The sequence below is a fragment of the Bombina bombina genome, chromosome 5 (assembly GCF_027579735.1).
Source record: "Bombina bombina isolate aBomBom1 chromosome 5, aBomBom1.pri, whole genome shotgun sequence".
In the NCBI taxonomy this organism is placed as follows: Eukaryota; Metazoa; Chordata; class Amphibia; order Anura; family Bombinatoridae; genus Bombina; species Bombina bombina.
This window is the reverse complement of record NC_069503.1, coordinates 14605162-14617360: the sequence shown is the minus strand read 5'-3', so window position 1 is coordinate 14617360 and position 12199 is coordinate 14605162. Positions and strand designations below refer to the sequence as shown.

The following is a 12199-nucleotide window of genomic DNA, read 5'->3' as shown; positions in this document are numbered from 1 at the left end:
GACGTTCCCTCTGTCACACACACACACAGCCCCTCACCTGTACCTTATATACAGATATATAATATTATAGAGACGTTCCCTCTGTCACACACACACACAGTCCCTTCCCAGTACCTTATATACAGATATATAATATTATAGAGACGTTCCCTCTGTCACACACACACAGCCCCTCACCTGTACCTTATATACAGATATATAATATTATAGAAGGGTTCCCTCTGTCTCACACACACAACCCCCTCCCCAGTACCTTTATATACAGATATATAATATTATAGAGAGGTTCCCTCTGTCACACACACAGCCCCCTCCCCAGTACCTTTATATACAGATATATAATATTATAGAGAGGTTCCCTCTGTCACATACACAGCCCCCTCCCCAGATCCTTATATACATATCCTATATTATAAAAGGCCAAGTGTTTGTCTGAAGCCGTCATGCGCAGTAGAGACAAACACTTGGCCTTGAGATAGGGAGCGCGAGGTACACAAACAGCTGTGAGGTCTGGGGAGCGCGAGGTAAGCTGATTGAAACAGCCTGTGGCAAGAGATATGGAGCGCGAGCTACTCAACAGCTGTGAGGTGTGCTACGTGAGAAGCGGCCACACGCTCCCCAGACCTCACAGCTGTTTGTGGCCGACGGGAACGTTGCGATGGGGGCGTGACCGGGCATCGCGATGGGCGTGGTCGGGCGGGTGCCGCCGCGATGGGGCGTGGCCTTGCGGGTGCCGCCGCGATGGGGCGTGGCCGGACGGGGTCCCGTGATGTGAAGACTTCAAGACAGAGCCAGAGAGGGAGCAGGAGAGGGGGGGGAGAAGGGACAAAGAGGGGAGAGAGAGCCAAAGAGAAGGGGGGAGAGAGAGCCAAAGAGAAGGGGGAGAGAGAGCCAAAGAGAAGGGGGGAGAGAGAGCCAAAGAGAAGGGGGGGAGAGCCAAAGAGAAGGGGGGGGGGAGAGCCAAAGAGAAGGGGGGAGAGAGAGCCAAAGAGAAGGGGGGGAGAGAGAGCCAAAGAGAAGGGGGGGAGCCAAAGAGAAGGGGGGAGCCAAAGAGAAGGGGGGGAGCCAAAGAGAAGGGGGGGGGAGCCAAAGAGAAGGGGGGGGAGCCAAAGAGAAGGGGGGGGGAGAGCCAAAGAGAAGGGGGGGAGAGCCAAAGAGAAGGGGGGGGGAGAGCCAAAGAGAAGGGGGGGAGAGCCAAAGAGAAGGGGGGGGAGAGCCAAAGAGAAGGGGGGGGGAGAGCCAAAGAGAAGGGGGGGGGGAGAGCCAAAGAGAAGGGGGGGGGGAGAGCCAAAGAGAAGGGGGGGGAGAGCCAAAGAGAAGGGGGGGGGAGAGCCAAAGAGAAGGGGGGGTGAGATAGCCAAAGAGAAGGGGGGGGAGATAGCCAAAGAGAAGGGGGGGGAGAGCCAAAGAGAAGGGGCGGGGAGAGCCAAAGAGAAGGGGGGGGAGAGAGCCAAAGAGAAGGGGGGGGGAGAGCCAAAGAGAAGGGGGGGGAGAGCCAAAGAGAAGGGGGGGGAGAGCCAAAGAGAAGGGGGGGGGGAGCCAAAGAGAAGGGGGGGAGCCAAAGAGAAGGGGGGGGGAGCCAAAGAGAAGGGGGGGGGGAGAGCCAAAGAGAAGGGGGGGAGAGCCAAAGAGAAGGGGGGGAGAGCCAAAGAGAAGGGGGGAGAGCCAAAGAGAAGGGGGGAGGAGAGCCAAAGAGAAGGGGGGAGGAGAGCCAAAGAGAAGGGGGGAGGAGAGCCAAAGAGAAGGGGGGGGAGAGCCAAAGAGAAGGGGGGGGAGAGCCAAAGAGAAGGGGGGGAGAGCCAAAGAGAAGGGGGGGGAGAGCCAAAGAGAAGGGGGGGGAGAGCCAAAGAGAAGGGGGGAGGAGAGCCAAAGAGAAGGGGGGGGAGAGCCAAAGAGAAGGGGGGGAGAGCCAAAGAGAAGGGGGGGAGAGCCAAAGAGAAGGGGGGGGAGAGCCAAAGAGAAGGGGGGGGAGAGCCAAAGAGAAGGGGGGGGGAGAGCCAAAGAGAAGGGGGGGAGAGCCAAAGAGAAGGGGGGTGAGAGCCAAAGAGAAGGGGGGGGAGAGCCAAAGAGGAAAAAGAGCCAAAAAGGAGAGAGAGCCAAAGAGGGGGGAGAGAGAGCCAAAAGAGGGGGGGGGCAGAGCCAAAGAGGGGGGGGAGAGCCAAAGAGGGGGGGGGGCAGAGCCAAAGAGGGGGAGGGAGAGCCAAAGAGGGGGGGAGAGAGCCAAAGAGGGGGGAGAGAACAAAAGAGGGGGGAGAGAGCCAAAGAGGGGAGAGAGAGCAAAAGTTGGGGGGAGAGCCAAAAAGGGGGGGCAAAGGGGAGGGGAGAGCCAAAGAGGGGGGAGAGAGAGAGCCAAAGAGGAAAGAGAGCCAAAGAGGAGAGAGAGCAAAAGAGGGGAGAGAGCCAAAGAGGGGGGAGAGAGAGCCAAAGGGGGGGGAGAGCCAAAGGGGGGGGGAGAGCCAAAGGGGGGGGGGAGAGCCAAAGGCGGGGGAGAGAGCCAAAGGGGGGGAGAGCCAAAGAGGGGGAGAGCCAAAGAGTAGAGAGAGCAAAAGAGGGGAGAGAGCCAAGGTGGGGAGAGAGCCAAAGAGGGGGGAGGAGAGCCAAAGAGGGGGGAGAGAACCAAAGAGGGGGGAGAGAACAAAAGAGGGGGGAGAGAGAGCAAAAGAAAGGAGGGAGAGAGCAAAAGAGGGGAGAGAGAGAGAGCAAAGGAGAGGGGGGAGAGAAAGCAAAAGAAAGGGGGGAAGAGAGAGCAAAAGAGAGGGGGGAGAGAGCAAGGGGTGGGACCACTGTACTGCAAAAAATGGCCCGTGTACACGGGCTTTAGTACTAGTATATAATATTATAGAGACGTTCCCTCTGTCACACACACACACAGTCCCTTCCCAGTACCTTATATACAGATATATAATATTATAGAGAGGTTCCCTCTGTCTCACACACACAGCCCCCTCCTCAGTACCTTTATATACAGATATATAATATTATAGAGAGGTTCCCTCTGTCACACACACAGCCCCCTCCCCAGATCCTTATATACAGATATATAATATTATAGAGAGGTTCCCTTTGGAAGTGGAAGGCCCTCTAGTGGGCCTGTAGCAAAATTAAGGGATAACTGAGTTGAAGTCTGGAAGGTACTAGATGTTACAATGTTGCATGTAGGGGGGCGGTGTTTCTGCTTACCTTTATAGGTCCTGTCAGCAGTGGATCCGCCCCTCTTTTCTTACTGGTTCCAGACTTAGATTTCCCCGCCCTGGAAAGAGAAGTGGCAGCGTTAGGTAGGGTTAGGGACTTGACGTGGGTAGGTTTAATTGAACTAGCTCAATAAGCCCATGGGTGTAATTTAGTCTTCCACGCCCTTAGAGCGTGTTTTTACGACCCGTTCTGGGGGGGGATTGCCTTACTGGGCTGGTTGTATGCCCCAGCTGGCGGTCGGTCAGGGCCTAGAGAGCGGGCAGGGTGCGAGACGAGTGATGTCATGGGATGGGGGAGGTGACACCCACTAGGTGCCGTCCTAGGGGTTACTCCCCCCTACGAATCTTAGGCAAATACCTCTATAGCTTACAGCTCTCTCTCCCTGCCAATTGGGCGTGGCAGCCTGCCACGTTGCAAACACAGTGTAGGGCCCTGGCCGTCTGTCAGTAAGGGTTAATTTAGCTAGTCTTTGCCGCCACCAGCGAAGAACTAATATAGTTCTTTATATATTTATTTAAAGTTGTCTATTTGGCATAGTTGAATAAGCCTAGTTTTAAAGGCTTATTGTTATTAATAAATGTGACCGTGACCGGTCTTTAGCCCATATAACCTGTTGTCAAGTGACTTTATTTATTAAGTGTGTTGGGTACAAGAAAGACGTAATAGGAAGTTTATCACTCATGTCTCACACACACAACCCTTCTCCAGTTCCTTATATACAGATATATAATATTATAGAGATGTTCCCTCTGTCTCACACACACAACCCCTCTCCAGTTCCTTATATACAGATATATAATATTATAGAGAGGTTCCCTCTGTCTCACACACACACAGCCCCTCACCTGTACCTTATATAAAGATATATAATATTATAGAGAGGTTCCCTCTGTCTCACACACACAGCCCCTCACCTGTACCTTATATACAGATATATAATATTATAGAGAGGTTCCCTCTGTCTCACACACACAACCCCTCTCCAGTTCCTTATATACAGATATATAATATTATAGAGAGGTTCCCTCTGTCTCACACACACAACCCCTCTCCAGTTCCTTATATACAGATATATAATATTATAGAGAGGTTCCCTCTGTCACACACACACAGCCCCTCACCTGTACCTTATATACAGATATATAATATTATAGAGAGGTTCCCTCTGTCTCACACACACAGCCCCTCACCTGTACCTTATATACAGATATATAATATTATAGAGAGGTTCCCTCTGTCTCACACACACAGCCCCTCACCTGTACCTTATATACAGATATATAATATTATAGAGAGGTTCCCTCTGTCTCACACACACAGCCCCTCACCTGTACCTTATATACAGATATATAATATTATAGAGAGGTTCCCTCTGTCTCACACACACAGCCCCTCACCTGTACCTTATATACAGATATATAATATTATAGAGATGTTCCCTCTGTCTCACACACACAACCCCCTCCCCAGTACCTTTATATACAGATATATAATATTATAGAGAGGTTCCCTCTGTCACACACACAGCCCCCTCCCCAGATCCTTATATACAGATATATAATATTATAGAGAGGTTCCCTTTGTCTCACACACACAACCCCTCTCCAGTTCCTTATATACAGATATATAATATTATAGAGAGGTTCCCTCTGCCTTACACAGATAGCCCCTCACCTGTACCTTATATACAGATATATAATATTATAGAGAGGTTCCCTCTGTCTCACACACACACAGCCCCTCACCTGCACCTTATATACAGATATATAATATTATAGAGAGGTTCCCTTTGTCTCACACACACAGCCCCTCACCTGTACCTTATATACAGATATATAATATTATAGAGAGGTTCCCTCTGTCACACACACACAGCCCCTCACCTGCACCTTATATACAGATATATAATATTATAAAGAGGTTCCCTCTGCCTTACACAGATAGCCCCTCATCTGTACCTTATATACAGATATATAATATTATAGAGAGGTTCCCTCTGTCTCACACACACAGCTCCTCACCTGTACCTTATATACAGATATATAATATTATAGAGAGGTTCCCTCTGTCTCACACACACAGCCCCTCACCTGTACCTTATATACAGATATATAATATTATAGAGATGTTCCCTCTGTCTCACACACACAACCCCTCTCCAGTTCCTTATATACAGATATATAATATTATAGAGAGGTTCCCTCTGTCTCACACACACACAGCCCCTCACCTGTACCTTATATACAGATATATAATATTATAGAGAGGTTCCCTCTGTCTCACACACACAGCCCCTCACCTGTACCTTATATACAGATATATAATATTATAGAGAGGTTCCCTCTGTCTCACACACACAGCCCCCTCCCCAGTACCTTTATATACAGATATATAATATTATAGAGAGGTTCCCTCTGTCACACACACAGCCCCCTCCCCAGATCCTTATATACAGATATATAATATTATAGAGAGGTTCCCTTTGTCTCACACACACAACCCCTCTCCAGTTCCTTATATACAGATATATAATATTATAGAGAGGTTCCCTCTGTCTCACACACACACAGCCCCTCACCTGTACCTTATATACAGATATATAATATTATAGAGAGGTTCCCTCTGTCTCTCACACACACAACCCCTCTCCAGTACCTTATATACAGATATATAATATTATAGAGAGGTTCCCTCTGTCTCACACACACACAGCCCCTCACCTGTACCTTATATACAGATATATAATATTATAGAGAGGTTCCCTCTGTCTCACACACACAGCCCCTCACCTGTACCTTATATACAGATATATAATATTATAGAGATGTTCCCTCTGTCTCACACACACAACCCCTCTCCAGTTCCTTATATACAGATATATAATATTATAGAGAGGTTCCCTCTGTCTCACACACACACAGCCCCTCACCTGTACCTTATATACAGATATATAATATTATAGAGAGGTTCCCTCTGTCTCACACACACAGCCCCTCACCTGTACCTTATATACAGATATATAATATTATAGAGAGGTTCCCTTTGTCTCACACACACAACCCCTCACCTGTACCTTATATACAGATATATAATATTATAGAGAGGTTCCCTCTGTCTCACACACACAGCCCCTCACCTGTACCTTATATACAGATATATAATATTATAGAGAGGTTCCCTCTGTCTCACACACACAGCCCCCTCCCCAGTACCTTTATATACAGATATATAATATTATAGAGAGGTTCCCTCTGTCACACACACAGCCCCCTCCCCAAATCCTTATATACAGATATATAATATTATAGAGAGGTTCCCTCTGTCTCACACACACAGCCCCTCACCTGTACCTTATATACAGATATATAATATTATAGAGAGGTTCCCTCTGTCTCACACACACACAGCCCCTCACCTGTACCTTATATACAGATATATAATATTATAGAGAGGTTCCCTCTGTCTCTCACACACACAATCCCTCTCCAGTACCTTATATACAGATATATAATATTATAGAGAGGTTCCCTCTGTCTCACACACACACAGCCCCTCACCTGTACCTTATATACAGATATATAATATTATAGAGATGATTATTTGTCTCTCACACACACACAGCCCCCTCCCCAGTACCTTATATACAGATATATAATATTATAGAGAGGTTCCCTCTGTCACACACACAGCCCCCTCCCCAGTACCTTTATATACAGATATATAATATTATAGAGAGGTTCCCTCTGTCACACACACAGCCCCGTCCCCAGATCCTTATATACAGATATATAATATTATAGAGAGGTCCCCTTTGTCTCACACACACAACCCCTCTCCAGTTCCTTATATACAGATATATAATATTATAGAGAGGTTCCTTCTGTGTTACACGCAGCCCCTCACCTGTACCTTATATACATATATATAATATTATAGAGAGGTTCCCTCTGTCTCACACACACACAGCCCCTCACCTCTTACCTTATATACAGATATATAATATTATAGAGAGGTTCCCTCTGTCACACACACAGCCCCTCACCTGTACCTTATAAACAGATATATAATATTATAGAGAGATTCCCTCTGCCTTACACAGATATCCCCTCACTGTACCTTATATAGAGATATATAATATTATAGTGAGGTTCCCTCTGTCACACGCACACAGCCCCTCCCCAGGTCCTTATATACAGATATATAATATTATAGAGAGGTCCCCTTTGTCTCACACACACAACCCCTCTCCAGTTCCTTATATACGGATATAAAATATTATAGAGAGGTTCCTTCTGTGTTACACGCAGCCCCTCCCCAGTTCCTTATATACAGATATATAATATTATAAAGAGGTTCCTTCTGTATTACACACAGACTCTCCCCAGTTCATTAAATATAGAAATATAATAATAGGGTTGCCAGGTGTCCACCACAAAAATAACAGACATATAGGGGGTGCAATATATATACACACATACATACAGGCTATTTAATATTTTAATGCACAAAAAGATCATTAGAGGTTCTAAAATACACTGTTTAAGCCCCTTAACTGCCAGAAATGTGTACTCATATGTTACATACTGCACAGCAAAGAACAAGGGGATATGGGAACGCGCTGTAAAAAGCAGCATATGAGAGGTAAAGAACTATATAAGGAATGTGGATTACACAAGAGTATAATAAAAAAAATTATAATTGTATTACAATAAGCGATGCCGGCATCTGATACAAAGTAAAATAGTACAATTAAAATAGGATAAGAATCAACATAAATTGTAAAACATCAGTGTGTAGTGCTGTAAGTAACTGAAAAAAAAAATAGTAATAATATGTTGCAAAATAACAATGTTAAAATTGAAACAGAGTCATTGACTCTGTTTCAATTTTAACATTGTGTTATTTTGCAACATATTATTACTATTTTTTTCAGTTACTTACAGCACTACACACTGATGTTTTACAATTTATGTTGATTCTTATCCTATTTTAATTGCACTATTTTACTTTGTATCAGATGCCGGCATCGCTTATTGTAATACAATTATAAACTTTTTTATTATACTCTTGTGTAATCCACATTCCTTATATAGTTCTTTACCTCTCATATGCTGTTTTTTACAGCGTGTTCCCATATCCCCTTGTTCTTTGTCTATTTTGGTTTGATGTTAGGAGGTGCACTTACCTTTTGGGAATAGCATTTGAGATTTGAGCGTTGTATCTTATACCTACCCTGTTGTTTTGACATACTGCACAGCAGGCAGCCCTTTCAAGCAGTCAAGGGGTTAAACATTTTGTTAGTAAAATGAGTAAGACTAGGGGGAACACAAACACTCACAATACAGTTGTGGGACATAGGCGAGACTTACATGAAGTTCTTTCAGTGCGCAGGCTAGGGAGAAATTCGGATTTCTTCAGAAAAGACACTGCACAAACACCCTTCTCAGCAGCAGTAGCAGACGCCCTGCCCCAACATCAACAGTTAAGTGAAGCAAGCAAGTCTCTGATTGGGCAGAGGGCAAAGTCTGTATGTACTAGTTTCACTGTGTTAACCCCACGAGGTGGAAGATTATAAAGCTTGGGGTTTCTACTCTTCCACTTGCCATGGGTAGAAGGAATCTGGATGCACTGCTTCAGCATGGAAGTAAAAAACAGCAGTGATCTATGTCCAGTAATTATTCTGCAGATTTTACCAGACAGCTGTATGAAAATACCGGACGCATGGCAACCCTTAATATTATAGAGAGGTTCCCTCTGTCTCACACATACACACAGCCCCTCCCCAGGTCCTTCTTTTCAGATATATAATTTTATAGAGAGGATCCCTCTCTCTCTCTCACACACAACCCTTCCCCAGTTCTTATATACAGATATATATTATAGAGGTTCCCTCTGTCACACACACAGCCCCTCCCCAGGTCCTTATTTACAGATACAAAATATTATAGAGAGGATCCCTCTATCTCTCATACACACAGCCCCTCCCTAGTTCCTTATATACAGATATATCATATTACAGAGAGGTTCCCTCTATCACTTGTACACACAGCCTCTCCCCAGGTCATTATATACAGATATAAAATATTATAGAGAGGTTCTGTCAGATTAGGTAAAATCCTGAATCAGACCCAAATGCTAGAATGAAAAATAACAACACACTAGCACCCTGAGTATAAATCAGGACCTGACCCCACGACAGCTTCTAAGGAATAAATATCAACAACAGAAGAGTAGGTTACTCACAGATTTCAAGGTATACCACCAGGAAGCTTGATAGCAGAAAGTGGGGTCAGAAATAGACAAAGTCAGGCAGGCAATGATTTGGCAACGAGAATTCAGGCAGGATAGGGTTAACCAGAAGCGTAATCAGACAAGCAAGGTTTGGCAACGTAAGTTCAGGTAGAAGAGGGTTAATGAGGTGCATAGTCAGACAAACAAAGGTTTGGAAACAAAAGTCAGGCAACAAGGTAGAATAGGCTTGAGAGGGTTTAAGCAGAAACGTGGTGAAACAGGCAACGTTCGTTAACAATTGTCAGGCAGCAAAGTATTCTCAGGTTTGAGAGGGTTAAAGCAGAGACGTGGTCAAACAGACAAAGATTCATTAACAGGTAATCAGGATATCCAACAAAGAGTACTCACGAAGCCACAGCAAGGTAAAACAAACAGGCATCAGGTAAAGGAAACACTAGAATATGAACCCGGCCTGATGTTAGAAAGTGGGACAGCTTCAGGGAGCGTGTCAGCAGAGTGGGACTGCTTCAGAGGCATAAGCTGTTGCTAGGCAATGCAGCGCAACAGCACCGCAGACAGTGAGAGAGGAGCGAGGAGCTTGACATTGCCCCCCTCTCAAGGACCCCTCCGGGGAACCCGACCAGGCTTAGTAGGATACTTAACGTGGAACTGTTTCACCAAAGTAGGGGCATGGACATGAGAAGCAGGTTCCCAGGAACGTTCAGTAATGGGATACTCTTTCCAATGAACCAAGTAATACAAGCGTCTGCCCCATAGTCTAGAGTCCAAAATCTGTCTGACCTCAAATTCGGAAGTGCCATCAATAAGTAAAGGTGGAGGAGGTTTGAATTTGGTGAAGAATCGATTCTTCACTACAGGTTTGAGAAGAGACACATGAAACACTGGGTGAATCTTCAAGGTCTTGGGCAAGGCCACTCGGTAAGCAGAAGAACAAACTTTAGAGACACTTCTGAATGGTCCAATGTATTTGGGACCCAATTTTGTACAGGGTTGTAAGTACTACGTTGGTGGGTAAAGCGCCTGGACTGTGCACCAATAGCTTCAAACAAAGGACGCCTAGCCGGCCAGTAAGTGGAAATAAGTAGTAGGGTGTTGGAAGCGCCAAAGGCAGGTGCAATAAATCTAATTTCTATCTATATGTGAGTCGTAAGAATACATGTAGTTTAATAAAGGTCAAAGTATTAAAAACAGAGAATTAAAAATATAGAATTAAAAATGTACAATATGCAATGGAAATGCAATAAAAAATGATATGATGCAATAAAACAATGCGACAAAAAAAACTGGTGGATCCACCTAGCTAACAGTAAATTACATAAAACTCTGGGCTAGTATTGGTCTATGTTCTACAATGGGACTCTCGACACATATGTGTGTTTCAGAGGAAACTGGAACACACGTGTTACGGTGTGAAAAAAGTGAAAAAACAAAAATTAAAATTAAAAAAATTAATAAATAAAAAAATTAAAAACTGTAACAATGTGTGAAAAACAACAGAAAAAACAATGGTTGTCGAAAAATATTGAGTGTCAAAAAATAGTAGGTGTCTTAATAAAGGCCCACATAGCTGGGCCGAAACGCATTGACAAGCAGCTGGTAAGATCTTTTACAATCTTCTAACACTAGTTTGGACAATCTTGTACATGTTATTTTATTTTTACAGGACATTATCAGTAATGGAGGACTAAGACCAATAGGATAACCATCACAGGATTTTCACCATCAGGATCACCACGACACTTCTCACCACCAGGAAACAAATATACTAAACCACGACACTTCTCACCACTAGGAAACAAATATACTACACCACGACACTTCTCACCACCAGGAAACAAATATACTACACCACGACACTTCTCACCACCAGGAAACAAATATACTACACCACGACACTTCTCACCACCAGGAAACAAATATACTACACCACGACACTTCTCACCACCAGGAAACATATATACTACACCACGACACTTCTCACCACCAGGAAACAAATATACTACACCACGACACTTCTCACCAACAGGAAACAAATATACTACACCACGACACTTCTCACCACTAGGAAACAAATATACTACACCACGACACTTCTCACCACCAGGAAACAAATATACTACACCACAACACTTCTCACCACCAGGAAACAAATATACTACACCACAACACTTCTCACCACTAGGAAACAAATATACTACACCACGACACTTCTCACCACCAGGAAACAAATATACTAAACCACGACACTTCTCACCACTAGGAAACAAATATACTACACCACGACACTTCTCACCACCAGGAAACAAATATACTACACCACGACACTTCTCACCACCAGGAAACAAATATACTACACCACGACACTTCTCACCACCAGGAAACAAATATACTACACCACGACACTTCTCACCACCAGGAAACATATATACTACACCACGACACTTCTCACCACCAGGAAACAAATATACTACACCACGACACTTCTCACCACCAGGAAACAAATATACTACACCACGACACTTCTCACCAACAGGAAACAAATATACTACACCACGACACTTCTCACCACTAGGAAACAAATATACTACACCACGACACTTCTCACCACCAGGAAACAAATATACTACACCACAACACTTCTCACCACCAGGAAACAAATATACTACACCACAACACTTCTCACCACTAGGAAACAAATATACTACACCACGACACTTCTCACCACCAGGAAACAAATATACTACACCACGACACT

At 44.7% G+C, this 12199-nt stretch overlaps 1 protein-coding gene across 1 annotated transcript in view; it reads right to left on the bottom strand.

The window, feature by feature from the left end:
* The window catches only part of LOC128659696 (uncharacterized), a 116369-nt gene extending 107665 nt beyond the window's left edge, over nt 1-8704 (bottom strand). Inside the window, exons 1-2 of the mRNA XM_053713268.1 lie at nt 8562-8704; nt 3181-3250 (exon numbers count right to left, since the gene is read on the bottom strand). Of these exons, the coding sequence (XP_053569243.1) occupies nt 3181-3250; nt 8562-8563 (72 nt within the window). The 5' untranslated portion in view covers nt 8564-8704. The remainder of the gene's footprint in view (nt 1-3180; nt 3251-8561) is intronic.
* Between the last annotated feature and the right edge of the window lie 3495 nt (nt 8705-12199).